General features: G+C 35.6%; 1 protein-coding gene across 1 annotated transcript in view; it reads right to left on the minus strand.

The window, feature by feature from the left end:
- ZNF280C (zinc finger protein 280C) overlaps window positions 1–17,202 on the minus strand; it is a 39,434-nt gene continuing 22,232 nt past the window's right edge. Inside the window, exons 13-19 of the mRNA XM_012653299.1 lie at window positions 13,929–14,060; window positions 10,003–10,313; window positions 9,104–9,244; window positions 3,628–3,690; window positions 446–564; window positions 261–297; window positions 1–144 (exon numbers count right to left, since the gene is read on the minus strand). Coding sequence (XP_012508753.1) covers window positions 129–144; window positions 261–297; window positions 446–564; window positions 3,628–3,690; window positions 9,104–9,244; window positions 10,003–10,313; window positions 13,929–14,060 — 819 coding nt within the window. The 3' untranslated portion in view covers window positions 1–128. The remainder of the gene's footprint in view (window positions 145–260; window positions 298–445; window positions 565–3,627; window positions 3,691–9,103; window positions 9,245–10,002; window positions 10,314–13,928; window positions 14,061–17,202) is intronic.

Below are 17,202 nucleotides of genomic sequence, written 5' to 3' on the forward strand. Positions count from 1 at the left end.
TGTGTGAGAAAACACTTCAGAACTTTGAACTTAGGAAACTGCCTTTGTATAAAACACTTCAGAACTTTGAACTTAGGAAATTCCAACTTGTCTTGCACCAGGTTGCACGAGCTCCATAGAGCAGGAATCTATTTCAACAAGCGGCTTTAAAAAAAAACAAAAACAAAAAACTTTAATATTTTTCATTTCTATCAATGATACATTTTAAAAAGTGCTAAAATCCATCAAAGTAAAATGCACTGAACGAAAATTCAACTTACTCAGAAGTAGGTTCAGAAGTTGAGGTACTTTCAGAAACTGAAATCAAAAGAAGAGTTTTATGTTTAAAATAGCATATATGAAGAGTGAGATTTTCAGTTTAATACATAAGAGCCTATATTGTGGCTGATCAAAAATACTGGAATAAATATGAGAAATTCAAAGTAATACAATTATGTATACGTACCATTCTCTATTATTACTTGGCAAGTATGAGTTTTACGTTGACTTAAGTGTTTAGCCATACGATCTAAGCCAGAAGAATCAGTTAGGAAATCACATTTAAGGCACACTAGAGTAATGCCCCTGTGAAAAAAAGAAGACGGTAAGAAAGAGAAGGTTCTTATCTTTTATGGAAATCCATACGTGAGTTCAATAATTATTTTTCCACGTAATAACTTGATTTTCATTTTATGTACCACGACCCTCATTTCCCAATTTTGTTATATAAACCTGATATATCCAAAATGGTTCTCTAGAAAACGGTACCATAGCCATATCTAAATTATGCCAGCAAGTAATGCTTTATAAATTGTTCCCTCTCAACTTGTTATTAAAAGCTAGGTGTTAAGAGACCCAAAGCCCAGTCTTGGCTCCCTTAACAATTTTTGTAACATGTGCAAGTCACAATCTTTCCATGACTTTGCCTACCTACAAAGCAAGGATGTAACACTCATTCAGTCAAATATGTAAGTATATATTTGCTGAGGACCTTCTTCACACACATTATAATACTGGGTACTGTGGATACAATAGTGAATAAAAAGGGTACAGTTGGTGGAGCTTATAATTTAGTGTCTTATTTAAGTGAGAATAAAATTGTAAAAGAAATGTGAAGGTTTTAAAAATAAATCATGTAATATAATTATTACCAGTTTATTAACAACGCATATATATTCTTTTAACGTTGATCATATACTTTAATCTCAAATATTTCACCTGTATAGGAATAAAAACCAGTAGCATACCTTAGCCTTACTTCTCCCCTGAAGCTCTAGTCTTGACAGCCTGTTGTATATTTATACCTGTCACTCTTGTACATTAAACATTATCTTTCTAAAACTGAAATCATGTACTTTCCCCTCAAAAATCACCTCTCCTGACTGGTCCCTCTTATAATGTCATTTCCCTAATGCTGAGGCTCAAAATTATAGTTATCTCTGATTTTCTTCTTCCTTAAAACATTAAATGTTTTGAACATTTTATAATATTAACAAGTTATTGAGCACTTACTCTGTGCCAGCATGAGGGTTTTAGACATATCATCTGATCTAAACCTTGTAACAACCCAAAGAGGTAGGTGCTATAATTATCACTTTTTAAAAGAGGACAGGGTCAGGATTAGCAACCTACCAAGACCAGGACCAGGTTTGAAACTGAGCCCTTTGATTCCAGAAGCCCATGTTCTTAAATATGATACCACACTGCTAACTTAACCCAGGTCAGTACTAAATCAGTCTTAACCACAATAGCATAACCAGTCTATGTGCCTCATGCAGCTACAACTTACCTTGTATATCCCTCCAAATCAATCTTCCTTTAGTACATTTGATTCTATTTAAAATACCAATGGTTTCCCCAATGTCCTCCAAATTAAAATTAAGTCAAAATTCCTTAGCTTTGTTTTCAAGGATTTCACAATCTGGATCTAAGCTCAAAATTATTCCCCCAGACTTTGTTATTTTCTTTTTTGAGACAGAGTCTCGCTTTGTCACCTAGGCTAGAGTACAGTGGCGTCATCACAGCTCACTGTAACCTCAAACTTCTGGGCTTCAGTGATCCTCCTGCCTCAGCCTCCCTAGTAGCTGGGACTACAGGTGCATGCCACCATGCCCAGCTAATTTTACTATTTTTTGTAGAGATGGGGTCTTGCTCTTGCTCAGGCTGGTCTTAAACTCCCGGCCTTAAGTGATCCTTCCACCTTGGCCTCCCAAAGTGCCAGGATTACAGTTGTCACCCACTGCACCCAGCCCAGATTTTGATCTTAATAATATGTTATATGAACTTTGTGCTCTATCCAAACTGTACTACTAGTTATACATTGTGACTCAGAAGAATGTGTATGGTTTCTGTTTTTTCCTTTCTGCATTTTTATTCATGCTATTTCTTCCAATTAGAATTAGCCCTGTGCCTCTTTTTATAAGTAGAAACCTCTCTCCTCTTTGAAATCAGTAACTCTCACTGCACTTATTACAAATCTCCTTGTATTACTGTAGTTATTTATGTTCACACCTTATAACCAATGTCCAATAGATTAGACATTCCTTGAAGGTTGGTACCAAAGCTTTCTTCTTCATTACTGTCATCTATATAAGACCTGCTACATCATGCTACATGTGACAGGCACACAATAAATGACTAAAGAATAAACATTTCAAAATAGTAATTACAAAAAGTACATTATAGAATTATAAATATTCTAAGTCCCATAGACAGAAATTGACCAATTTTCTATTTAGATGTGAGACCCACCCAAGTTGAGAAAAAGCATCTCAGATCTTTAAAATTATATGGTTAATTTAAAAACTAAGGACACAATTAACCTTGACAACAATATGGTAAAAATCAAATTAAAGTCTCATCTTTAGAATTAATAAATCCCTTTTCCTTCTTATAAAAAATTTCAGTAAAACTAATGCCTAATATAGCTTATTATTTAATTCCTTGAATTTAGCAATCTTTTAAACACAGGATGAATATATATTTAAAATAAAATCAAACTTTCCTCTGCCCATGAGCTGCTGCTCCAACATCAACCACATGTGTCATTTTCAACACATACATTAATTTACCGAACAAATTTTTACCAAGTGCCTACTGTGTGCTATGTACTATTCAATGCCTGGCAAATGTCTGTCAACATGGATAAAATATGCAGTCAAAGGAATCAGAAGAATGTGAAAAAAAAGGTGTTTAGAGGATTCTGAGCTTAGTGTGTGATGTGACCAAAGTTAATTATCAATGCCTTTAGAAATATTAATCAACAAGTCTTTCTGTACAGCAAAAAAGTTGTACACTTTTCTTTATTTCAAGAATACCCCTAAGAATTATGAAGACTATGTATTGATTTCAAGTATTACAGTGTTTTAATAAACTTACTTCTATTCAAATGTTGTTGCAGAGCTTTAGTTTTGTTCTTTTACTATGCAAGTGCCTCAAGGTTTCATCTTAATACCCAGTACTGCTAAAAGACAGTTGAGCCAAAGATAATAGGCTATTTCCCCCTTTTGGTCTAAGGATATAATATACAGAACTCTATCATGTTAAGTAGTAATCATTTAGATTTCCAAAATAGGCACTCCAACATCAGGTTTTAAAAAGTTACTACAATTTTTCAATATGGAAAATGGAAAAAGACCAACTAGTTACCTGAGAGTTCCTGAATGCTTCTTAAAAATATAAAATCGTTTACCGGGATGGCTGCTATGAAAGCTGGAGAGACAAGAGACAAACAAGATTTTATTAATTTTGTTATACAATAAGTTATATTAATTTTATAATCACATTTCAAACCTATGCTTTATTTCTTAGTTTTGAAAAAAAGATCAAGATCTAAATAACAAAATCCTGTTGGTCACTGCTACGATTTTAATGTTCCTGTTTCCCCAAAATTCATATTAAAATTTAAACCCCCTAAGGTGATGGTATTAGGAAGTGAGGCCTTTGGGAAGTGATTAGGTCATGAGGGCACAGCCCTCATGAATGGGGTTAGTGCCTTTATAAAAGTGACCCTAGAGAGCTAGCTTGTCACTTTCACCATGTGAGGATGCAGCGAGAAGTGCTATCTATGAGGAAAGGGCCCTCACCCAGACACCGAATCTGCCGGTACCTTGATCGTAGACTTCCCAGCCTCCAGAACTGTGAGAAATAAATTTGTTGTTTATAAGCTACCCAATCTATGGTATTTTGTTACAGTAGCCTGAACGGACTAAGACAGCCATCTCTGTTTAATTCAAGACTTTTATCTTACATTCCATTTTACCTGTATATTTTCTAATGATATAGTTCCCTGAGAATATTCTTAGATGATCAGTACCTCACCATTATTAAAAAGGTACTCAAAGAGTTAAAAATGGAAAGAGCATCAAATTAAATTTTTCAACTATTAAGAGCAAAAACAATTTAAAATATATTTGCTAATAATGTACTTGTCTATAATAGAAATTATGAATCATTATTTATTACTTTCTAATCTTAATATGTTTGGGGAGGAGGGATAATCTGAATGATCCTAAAAGTAAACACTACTTGCACTAAATGCCATTGCTTAACATCAGTAAAATGAAACATTTAACGAGCCCTTTGCAATTACTAAGAGAACTTTTAAAGAAAGCACATTAAAGGAAGCAGACCTCATCAGGACTCACTGCAAACCCACTGAATTAATCTCTGTCAGTGGGGCCCAGAAATCAGTTTTAATGACTTTTCCAGCTGATTCTTATGCAAGCTAAAGTTTGAGAAGCACTGGCCCTATCTTGCACTGACAAACTCAAATTAGCCAACACTTCAGGTCAACGGTTACCCTCAGACACAAGGTAACCATCACCAGCATAATGTATACGCATGGGAAATGAAAGATTCTGGCTAGATATAATTCCAAGAAAATATCCTCAGGATAGGTGCCATGGTGAATACAAAGAGCTCCTCTCTCAAAGAGCTAACAGAGACACATATAAGGCAGAATAGCTGAATGTTACAGAACTCAAGAAAGGAATGATCCCTATGAGTGGCTGTGTGGATCAGATATTGCATAGAAGGTGAACTGAGAAGGCAGGAGAGGGGCATTCCAGGGAATAATCAAGAATAAAAAAAAGCTGTCTTCTGGAAGCAAAAAAAAAAAAAAAGAAGAAGAAAAAGGCCACTTTAGATATTGAATATGGAGAAACTACATTGGGGAGCACTGGGGAACATTAATCCATTTTGGGGGCCTATCTTCTGGCCACAGAGTTGTTGTAGGCTGAGAATAAAGGTATTCAACCTCTGAGAAAATGAAGCTTCTGTATATATAGAGCTCAAGCCTATGATAAAAGTCCACACTGGGTAGAAGTGAGGGTGTACCATTCAGGGGGAGGTACCTGAGGCAACGAGGGAAGCAAGGTAACATTGAAGTAAGGGAAAAGCACAGAATAAGAGAATGAAATTGCTCCCAGTGGTGTACTGAGGGAAAGGCCAGCTGGAGTCTGGTTTAGAGCAACTTAAGAGAGGGTGCAGAATCACTGTAGTAGTGGGGAGGCAGAGTGGTAAGTTGCAGAAGGTGGACTCTCAGGAAGCCATGTGGTGGCAGGTCAAGACAGCTCCATAACTTGGGCCAGTGAATTATTTCTAGCTGGTGCTCCATGTTTATGCAAATGTATAGATGCCAGTGAGTCAAAAGCGAAAATATCAAATAGAAATAAAGAGTTGGATCTCAGGAAAACTCAGCATTGAAATCAGAAGATTTACAGTTGAAAGGTAAAAAATAAAACTCTTGAGAGTGGTTAAGGTACCAAGAAAGGGATTATAAAGGGGCAAGAAGAGTTGAAGGAAGAAAAGATAATTAAATAGAGGAGTAGCTAAAAAGGAAGAAGAAGAAAAACAGAACTAGAAAAGAGTTTCGTAAGTGAGTGATCAAAAATGTCAAACACTCTGAGGAAGTCACAGAGGAGTAAGAATGAAAAATAGTGTGTATATTTACTGATTAGGATATGACTGATAACCTTTAAAGGAGCAGCTTTAGCTGTAGGTCAGGGTGACACTCAAATTACAAAGGATAAAAAATGACAAGCTAGTAAAGAATATTCTTTACAAATACTGATGGCAAAAGGAAGACAAGAAAATATGCAAAGTAAAGGTAGATATTCCTTACCCTGAAAAAAATCCTGAAAATATTTGCAGGCAGAAGGAATGTGGTAGAGAGAAAAATTGAACTAAAGGTCCGAAAAAATGGAATAAGGTGGAGGAAATGCAGGAGATGAGGAGCAAGGGTTACTTTAAAAAAGTGGGACATGTCTGTTTTTTTTTTTTAAATCTCTCTTTTTTTTTTAAATGGTTGTCACTGTGCATGTCTGTTTTCTGAGATTAACGTCTGGATGAAGGAAAAAAATCTTGAGGTAGAAAAAAGTTAATCTTGAGAAAAACAAAAAGGATGACCTTTGAGTAATCAGTAGGTAAGGTTAACAACTGAAAGACTAGAATAAAATCTTGAGGGTACTGAAAATGGTTTAAACGGATGTAGTAGATAAAAACAAGAAGGTATTTTTAAAAAGACAGGACCAAATTAAAGTTAAAGATCACGAATTCAGAGCTGATTGAATCAAGTAGTTTGTAGTCTAGGACTGAGCACAGAACAAAAAGGATAAAAGAGTCAAGGATAGCAAGGCTAAGCATGACTGAAGATATAAAGGATTGTAGGACAAAACCAAAGCAGAATTCAAAACGGATGACCTGGAGGGTGAGGTTGACTACAAAATTGGATTGGTGCTGCTGGGCTAGAAAAAGGGGTCAAGAGCCTGAAAGTCAGGGGGCAATGAGAATTCAAAATAAATATTGTCTATGGTGAGGTAAGACGGGATGGTGGTAAGAAAAGGGATACAAGTTAGAGGTGGATGTGAAATGCTAGCACTAAAGAAGTCAAGGTACCATGAGATCAGGCTGGTCATCAAGGGGGAAAAACCCCTGTGAGCTAGGTGCTGAAGCTATCAAAAAATGTGGGCGAATCTGTCAAAGCAGTAGCTCTGATCAGAAAGTAATATAAAGGTCTTGCTATAATCTGTAAGAAAACCACTTTTATTGGTTATACCTTATTTCTAATTGAAAAAAAATGGAACTATCTTGATTTGAATAATCAATTTATCATAGCCGTATCTGAACACTTTTTGGCTATTTAAAATAAAACCCTTCCTGAAGGAATAAAGTAAGGTCCAGTAATGAGGTCCAAACGAAAGTACCGTGGGCTCTGAAGTCTTTTCCTAGTATAGAGTACATAGCAGGTGCTCAAATAATTTAAGTCAAATCGATATATAAAAAGGAATCCCAACAGTAGCATTATGACTGGAATATTGCTATAGTCTCTCATTTTACATTTCATTGAATGAATGTAAAGATGGATGGCTAGAAAGACAAACGGACAGATGGATGGGGGAGGGGGAAGAGAGAGGGAGAGAAAGGGAGAAAGACAGAATAAGGTTCTGAGCACCATTAAAAAACCTAGAGCCTCTCAAAGTGACTGCTTTGAAGAGGATAACACTCATGAGGTTACATATATAGCTGTCCCTCAGTATCCATGGGAGATTGGTTCCAGGATCTCCCATAGATAACAAAATCTGCAAATACTCAAGTCCCTGATATAAAATGGTGTAGCATTTGGATATAACCTATGCATACCCTCCTGTTTACTTTAAATCATCTCTAGATTACTTAAAATACCTAATACAATGTAAATGCCATGTACTTAGTTGTTATACTGTATTGTCTAGGGAATAATGACAAGAAAAAAAGCCTGCACATGTTCAGCACAGGTGTAATTTTTTTTTCCCAAAACATTCTTTATTCAAAAGGAAATTTCAGATGAACATTTTCCCCAGTTAACAAAGGTCACTGATGAGCAGGATGACATATGTGAATCATCTGAATAATACACAGCTGTTGTAGACCTAATTAATTGGAGAATACGATGAAAGGTTCACTGACTTTGAGAATCATGACATTACACTCAAATTAGCATTTCAGCCTCACCCAGTTGATACCACCAAGGCACCTAAAGAACTACAGATGGAATTGATTGAACTCTCAGTAGACCACATTTTAAAGTCATTGTTTGATGCTAAGAAAGATCTAACTGAAATACAGAAAAATGCAGTAGAATACTCATACCTTCAGCAACATGCTTGAGAAATGCTTTCTTGCTTTTCAACCACTTATTGCTGCGAATCTACATTCTCCTACCTAACCCAAATCAAGATGCCCTTAAGGTCACAAATGACTGATATATGTACCTAGAGGATCAACTGAAACTACAGACCTCCATGCTGCAACCAAATATTCGAATGCTTTCCAACAAAAAGCAGACACAACAGAGTCATTAAACATTAACTTTAAAATTAACAGTTTTCATTTTTTTGAAATTATTAAGTTACATAGTTAGATTTTTACAAAATAATGTACATTTTTAAGTATATCTAATTGAAGTTTCTTGAATGCAGCCTTATTTGATTATAGCTGAATTAATGTGGCCTTCCAATATGAAAAGGTTCCCCACCTCTGATTTAGAGGATACCGTGTGGCTCCAAGACTGCTTTCTCAATCACTATCCTAAAGTCACACACAGAGTTTAAGCAGACACCATCTTGGAGAGGAGGAGCTAATCCCTTCACATGGGTGCTGGATCCCATATATTTTAGCCTTCTTGGGAATTTATGCTATTGAGTATCTTCTCTCTCTCTCTCTCGTATTTTTTTATTTCAGATGCAATTTTTTAAAATATATTTTCAGTCCACAGTTGGTTGAATCCACAGATGTGGAACCCATGGATATAGAGAGCCAACTACATTTATTTGATAAATACACCAAAAACATTTAAAACAACCACTTTTTGAAAGATATCCAAAAAAATTCCCATAGAAAAACAAACTTCCTTAATAAATCCACTCTAATTTCATTAGTCTAACTGCTCTTATAGTTTTTGTCCCGGTGATTTTGAGAGTTACTATGCCGGAAAATAGTACAAGGAACATAGCAAAAGTTCTCTATTGCTAGACCCTTTTAGCTCCTTGATGAGACAACCTTGCTTCTAATAGGACAATTTTGTTTCCAAAAAACAAACTTCCCGAATGGCAATTTTGATTGGCAGTTTACCTGTTTAACTTACCTCATCATATGATTTATAAAGGCTTTGTTACAATTAGTGTTGTACTTGCAAAAATTACAGTGGATATATATAGAAAAGTGGCTTGCAAAATCTTTTATTTTGGAATGACACTCAATGCACTTGTGAATTCCCTGATGACACCTTATGGAGACAGAAAAAAAATGATAAATATATACTGTAAAACCAAAGTAATACAGGAAAGCCTTATTAACATTTTATTAATTGAAGCCAAGATGTTTAAATTAATATCTTTAAATAGAGACTCATAATTTGAAAATTTGCTTTGAAACAACAAGCTAGAATAAGTGTAAAAATTTAACACCAGGCTGGGAGTGGTAGCTCATGCCTGTAATCCTAGCACTTGGGAGGCTGAGGAGAAGGATCACTTGAGGCCAGGAGTTCAAGACTAGCCTGAGCAAGAGCAAGACCCTGTCTCTACAAAAAATAGAAAACTTAGCCAGGAGTGGTGGTGCGTGCCTATAGTCCCAGCTACTTGGAAGGCTGAGGCAGGATTGCTCGAACCCAGGAGTCTGAGGTTACAGTAAGTTATGATGATGCCACTGCACTCTAGCCTGGGAGATGGAGCAAGACCCTGTCTCCAAAGAAAAAAAAAATGAACACCAGTTAATGTTTCCTTGGAATAAAAAGGATCAAATTAACCAATTCAAATATAATAAGATAAAAGCATAAAATATTAGTGTAAAAGATGAAAATTGTAAAATAAACACAGTAATTGAAGTTCTGCTCAGTAGTTATAAAGAGTACCTTTTTATCACTTGCTTGATCTTTATTCCAGATAAGTGATTATCACGTAAATGTGATATGATAAATTATATTACAATAAAGCTTTAATATTTAAGATTAAATTAGTATTGTATATCAGGAATAAAAAAGATTACCTTAAGTTCTTCAAAGCTATGCTGATTTTATTTTTTCTGTTGCGTTGTCTCTTTTGCTTGGAAGAGGCTTTTGTTTTGCATTTAGAGGTACCTCCACTTGGCTTACTCGTACGAGGTTTATTTGCAGTGAATGCAGTTGCGTGAGACTTACTTGTCTTAGATTTACTTGCACTAGATTTTGTAGGATTTTTAGCAGTTGTATTTTTAGACTTTAGAGGTGAGACCTGAAGAGAAGAAGTGCTTGGAGTACAACTGGAAGGTGTAGTTGATGGTTTTGATTGGTGAGGTCCAAGTGAAGCTCGAATAGTAACCTATAAAAACAAAGGCAATATATATATTTTTAGAAAATTAATCACATTAGCATTAAAAAACATCACTATAAGTCCTCACATCTATAGTCAATTGTTTTTTTTTTTTTTGAGACAGAGTCTTACTCTGTTGCCCTCGCTAGAGTGCAGTGGTATCATCATAGCTCACTACAACCTCAAACTCCTGGGCTCAAGTGATCCTCTTGCCTCAGCGTCCAGAGTAGCTGGGACTATAGAAATGAGCCACCATGCCCGGCTAATTTTTTCTATTTTTACTAGAGACAGGGTCTTGCTCTTGCTCAGGCTGGTCTTCAACTCCTGATCTCAAGTGATCCTCCCACCCTGGCCTCCCATAGTGCTAGGATTATAGGCATGAGCCACCATGCTGGCCAGCCAATTGGTTCTTGACAAGGGTACCAAAACAATTCCAATGGGGAAGGGAATCATTTAACAAATGGTGCTGGAAAAACTGATACATGCAAAAGAATGAATTTGGACCCCTACCTCACAGTGTATCAAAGACCAAATTTTAAGAGCTAAAACTATAAAACTCTTAGAAGAAAAATATAGTAGTAAATCCTTGTGGCCATGGGTTAGGCAATGGTTTCTTAAATATGATACCAAAAGCACAACCAACCAAAGAAAAAACAGATGAATATGCATTTCTTCTAAGAAGATATACAAATGGCCAATAAGCACATGAAAAGATGCTAAACATCATTAGTCATCAGGGAAATGCAAATTAAATCTCCATTGAGATATTCCTTCACACCAACTAGAATGGCTACAATAAAAAAATGGATAATAACAAGTATTGGCAAAGATGTAGAGAAATGAGAACACTCATACATTGCTGGTGGGAATGTACAATGGTGTAGTCACTTTGGAAACAGTTTGGCAGTTTCTCAAAATATTACAGATAAGAGTTATGATACGATCCAGTAGTTCCACTCTAACAGAAATGAAAATATATGTCCACATAAAAACTTGTACATGAATTTTTATAGCATTATTTATAACAGCCAACAAGAGAAAACAATCCAAATGGCCACCAAGTGATGAATGAATAAATGTGGAATATCCACAGAAGGTGTATTATTCAGCCACAAAAAGAAATGAAGTACTGAAACATGCTACGATATGGATGAACCTAGGAAACATCATGCTAAGTGAAAGAAACCAGTCCCTAAAGATCACATACTGTATGATTCCATTTATATGAAATGTCCAGAATAGGAAAATCCATAGAGACTAAAAGTAGATTGAAGTTTACACAGGGCTGGAGGGGAGGAAATAGGGAGTGAATGCTAATGGGTATGGGGTTTCCCTTGGGAGTGACAAAAATATTTTTAAATTATTGTAATGTTTGTACAACTCTTCAAATATGCTAAAAACGATTGAATTGTACACTTTAAATGGCTGAATTGTGTGGTATATGAACTGTATCTCAATAAAGCTGTTACAAAAAAATCACTGCAATACAAAAAGTCAAACATCATCATTTTATTGATTGACTGATTGATTGACTGATTGATTGACAGAGTCTTGCTCTCTTGCCCAGGCTAGAGTGCAATGGTGTCATCATAGCTCACTGCAACCTCAAACTCCTGGGCTCAAGTGATCCTTCTGCCTCAGCCTCCCGAATAGCTGGGATTACAGGCATGCGCCACCACGCCTGGCTAATTTTTTCTATATATTTTTAGTTGTCTGATTAATTTCTTTCTATTTTCAGTAAAGATGGGGTCTCGCTCTTGCTCAGGCTGGTTTCGAACTCCTGAGCTCAAACAATTCGCCCGCCTCGGCCTCTCAAGAGTGTTAGGATTACAGGTGTGAGCCACCGCGCCCGGCCAAACATCATCATTTTAAAAGTAGCACAGATAAGTCTCCTATTTATTATAAATGGTCGTACCAATTAAATGAAATTTACCTTGATATTTATTTATTGTTATAGTTTTATATTGATGGTAGTTACAGGGATATTAAAAAATGATTAGGAGTTAGTGCAAATTATATGAATATCAAAAGAGCACATTCCCTGGCTGTTTTAATGCTTTGATAGACTAAAAGGCTTTCATAAATATAGAGGTCAAATTTAAATCTCAAAGCCTGAAGTAATAACTCTGGAAAGGCCCGTATGACCCTTTGGTAACTACAAAACACATGTCCAGTAAATGTGACCTCTTTCTGGGGGTTCACTGGACAGAATTTCTGCTTCTAAACGTTATGGTGGAGGTTAGTTACATCAATTCCTCATGCAGCATGGAGATTGTAATAATGCTCAGAATTTCCTTAACTGGAACTAATATAAAATTTGTCATTTAGTATTTAGAAAAAAATGTTAGATTATATCCATTGGTTAATAATGGAAAACACAGTCACCTACTAACATTCTCTTTCATCATTTGACTATACTTCCCCCATATGCTTGAGAAGCAACCTCTGTAAAGTCCTATGAAAAACATGTGGTTTAGTATCATACAAAAGCACTATAGTAGGAGTCAAAAGACCTGAGGTTAAATCTCAGTACTACCTCTTCCTAGCCATGTGACCTTGAATAAAAAATTTATCCTCTCTAAGCCTCTTCATCTGTAATTTGGGGATAATATCTGCCTTGCCTATCTCATTTGATCACTACATAAATAATAGAATGTATGAAAAAGCACACTGAAAGCTTAATTCTAAAGTGCTATAAGACATTTTGTGTCATTTAGTAATAATATTCTCATTATTATTGCTATATTATTAAGGGGAGATATGAGAGAGGACTGTACTGCTTACGTTAGTATTCTGCGTGTCTAATCCCAAAATGGAATGAATGGATTATAGGGAACGACACTGGATGTTCAGAGCATTGCTTTACATTATTTCGGTTAATTCAAATAGCAGAAATACTTACATTGAAAGGTATGTACTCAAAGCCAAATATAAATGTTTGGGGATTATTTCACTTTGGGTTATACATCCCTCCATTGGAGCAAATATTTACGAGCTAACTTCATATAAAGAAGTCAGAGAAAACATATGCATATAAGCAAACAGGGAAAGAGAAATACACAGTCATATATGTGCTCTCTCACTAAAAGCAGCAATGCTATCCAGAAACAGAACTTGCTTCTCTGACACTAGATTCAGTGATACTAACTTCAACAAACCTATGACATTTGAGGCATTAAGACAGATGCTGTGGATGCAAGATAAATTAAACATGATTCCTGATCTCAAACACCTTATAGTCTAGCAGCTGAAACAAACATACACATTGACAATTGGAATAGCTCAAAAACAGCCCACAAAACATTGAAACAACCTGCTGACTTAGTCTACGGTTAATTCAGCTGTACTAGAAATACTATTCCAACAAAGTACATGTCAATCAACTAAAAAAACCAATGATTAGAAGTTATTCTTTCCAAGCACGAGAATGATAAAATCTATGAAGTTGGTTATGAATAATTAAATGAAAACAAAAAACAGAAAAAAAAGAATGAGAAAACCCCAAATTAAGGTCTAATAACAACTGTAAGTGAATTTAAATATTATATTCAATTGATAAAACCAGGCAGAAATTTATTTCTATCATCACACAAAATATTAAAATACAACATATTTAAAACTCACTTTTGTTCCTGGAGGCAATCCTTCTAGTTCTTTAGGCTTTATGAATGTACGATGCTGTATCTTATGATCCATTTTCTCCTTGCAGGTCAAAAATTGTAGTCTGCATTTTGTACAACGATGAATTCCTTTTTTCTGTTTACAGAGAATATTAAAAATAATAACTTCTACCGCCACAAATTCTGGGAACTGAAATTGCTCTTAATTCTAATATCTAAATAATTTAAAAACCACTATTTTACCATCTTCTACCATAGATAATACAAAAATATTATTTCATTTTTTAAAAGCACTCCTTGTATTAGTATTTGAGTTTCAAAAGTATTTGTTACCAAATAAGCATCCAACATGAAAAATGTCAATTAGGTTCTAATTGGAAAAGTCCTACACTGATTGTAGAAGCATAAATAAAAGCAGATTCCAATCTATTGTTTGAGAACCCCTTGACTGAGTCCTATCTCAAACCTAGTCCTATTATTATCAGTGGGAAATAGAACCCAAGAGAAATTTAAGTCACTTGTCTATAGCTGGTTAGTGTTCTTTCTACTCTGTATTATCAATTGTGATCTTTATGTATATGTGCTCATTAATTTATATGTAAATTTAGAACATACAAATACAAAAGAATGTTTTCTTTAAAGATGTATCTCCACAAGCATCACTATTTCCATATAAAACACAATCATTTAGGAAAACCAAATGAGGTAACAAATATGAAAGAACTTAGAACAGCTACTAGTAAACAGTAGGCATTTGATGAATAAAAAAGTTCTTTACCAAGTTCAAAGCAATATATAAACATAATGTATTTGTATTACTAGTTTAGTTTCATCTTCAGACCTTTTCAGAGCATTGGATATCATAGGTACAGTCAACATAAACAGATTCATATCTGTATGTGCTCAAAAGAGCGGGGGAAAGAGAGGCAAAACTCAATCAAGATATAGATAGCAAGTTAACAGGACAGATAAGAGTTCCCCAGAGTACAGTTCCCAGTAATCTTCTCTACCTATACCTATTACTTCATCCAGTTTCGTGGCTTTAAAAAGCATCCATCCAACTGTCTACTTGACAGCTCTACTTGATATCTAATAGGCATTTCAAATCAACATGGAAAAAATTGAACTCTAGATTCCCTCCCATCCATCCTGAGTACGGAAGGGCATGAAATCTGTTCCTTTCATAGTCTTCCCAATATCTCAGTATATGGGAACTCCATATACTTGCAGCTGCTCAGGACAAACAAAAAAAAAACCTCTAAAAACAAACAAAAAAACCCACAAAACTTGGTCATTATTAGCTGTTCTCTTTCTCTTACACCCCCCCCCCACACACATATCCTTCTCCACCATACTGCAAATTCCAGAGGGCACAAACTTTGCTTTGCTTACTTCCCAATACCTAAAACAGTCCTTGACATATGTTAGGCACTCAATAAATATTTGTTAAATAAACAGTGAGGCAGACAGCAAGAAACTGACAGACAGTATACATGAGAAGCAGGCACAATTTAACTAGTGCAAAATGTGTGACATTGCATTCAATAAGCATTTATTTGTCCAGAGCCATAATGGGAGACATTAATCTACTATTCCTTTAGTTGGACTCAAGTCATGCACATCTCTCTTACGCACGTATGCTCGCAATATACTAAGGATGATGATGATACAGTATGTTTTTGTAAAACATGACGTTCAACCAAAGAAATAGTGATTTGTTCCAAGGGTAGAGAAAAATTTATCCGTGTTGAACTTTTTGACAAGCATTCTATATTGTTTGAATGATCTGAGGGATTTTCGGGGGTAATCGTGACTATCTGTAATTTCTGCTTTTAGACGTAATATCAATGTGGAATATGAATCTGTGGTAAAAGCTTGGGCTGTAGTCCATTTTTGGCTCTGCCATTTATTAAGAAATATGTCATTGGGCAAGTTACTCTCTATAAAGGTTTGTTTCTTCATTTATAAAATGGAAACAATCATTACCTGCTTCACAGGGTGACTGTGAGGATTAAATAAGAGAATGCATGTAAAAGCACCAGTAACTGTCAAATGGAAAGTGATTAGTATATGTTAACTGCTTATTGTTATTATTACAGAGCTAATGAGGATATTTAACACATCTGGACTCTTTCATCCTTCCTGAAAAGTTGCACAAACTGATTGCTAGCTCTAAAATCACTCAAGACATGATATATTACTTTTAGGAAAAAGTTGCAACCAAAGTCTTCAAAAAGAATGAAATGAACCAGAGTCAACAATTTTTATTATCTAAATTTGCACTAATAATGTCACTGCAATTACAAGCTTATAATCTTGCTTAGCTCTGGTTTTTGAGTCTTCTGTGAATAATTACGCATATTGCAAATATCTTAAGGGAAGCCTAATGATCCTTATTATCAATAGAATCCTTTTACTGCTGACTCCCTACATCTGAGGTACTTCAAACTTAAAAAAATCGAGCACCTCAAATGAACTCAATGTTTATGTCCCCTCCAATTCATATGCTGAAATCCTAATCTTCAATGTGATAGTATTGGGAAGTGGAGCCTTTGGAAAATAATTAGATTATGGAAGTAGAGCCCTCGTAAATAGGCTTAGTGTCCTTATAAAAGGGACCCTGGAGAGCTCTCTTGCCCCTTCCACCATGTGAGGACACAGTGAGAAGACGGCCATCTATGAACCAGGAAGGAGGCCCTTATCAGACACTAAATCTACAGGTGCCTTGATCTTGGACTTCACAGCCTCCAGAACTGTGAGGAGTAAGGGTTTGTTGTTTAAGCCACCCACTCTACGGTAGTATGTTATAGCAGCCCAAATAGACTAAGACAGCACTTGTGGTATGCTGGTGGGTCCCAAGACTACTCCCAGATTTGATGATTGAGCAGAAAGACTTAAAGGACTCAGATGTTGTTATACTAACAGCTACAGTTTATTACAGTGAAAGGTAACAGAGAAGGATTAATAAAGGAAAAAGGTGTATTGGGTAGATTCTAGAGGATACCAGGCACCAGCTTCCAAGAGCTCTCTCCCAATGGAGTTGCATAGGACACACTTAATCAATCCTTCAGCAACTAACTGCAGCAGTATGTGTAAAGTGTTGTTTGACAGGGAAGCTCTCTTGAGTCTAAGAGCCCAGGTTTTTTATGGGGATAAGTCACCAAATCTTCGTACCCCCAGAAGAAAAGCAGGTGGTCACTATAATCGTATTTTTTTCACAAATTATATAGACAAGCTTGTACAATATGGCTCAAGGTTCCAGGCATGCAACATACTCT

This window comes from Propithecus coquereli, unplaced genomic scaffold (genome assembly GCF_000956105.1).
Source record: "Propithecus coquereli isolate 6110/MARCELLA unplaced genomic scaffold, Pcoq_1.0 Scaffold42, whole genome shotgun sequence".
Taxonomy (NCBI): Eukaryota; Metazoa; Chordata; class Mammalia; order Primates; family Indriidae; genus Propithecus; species Propithecus coquereli.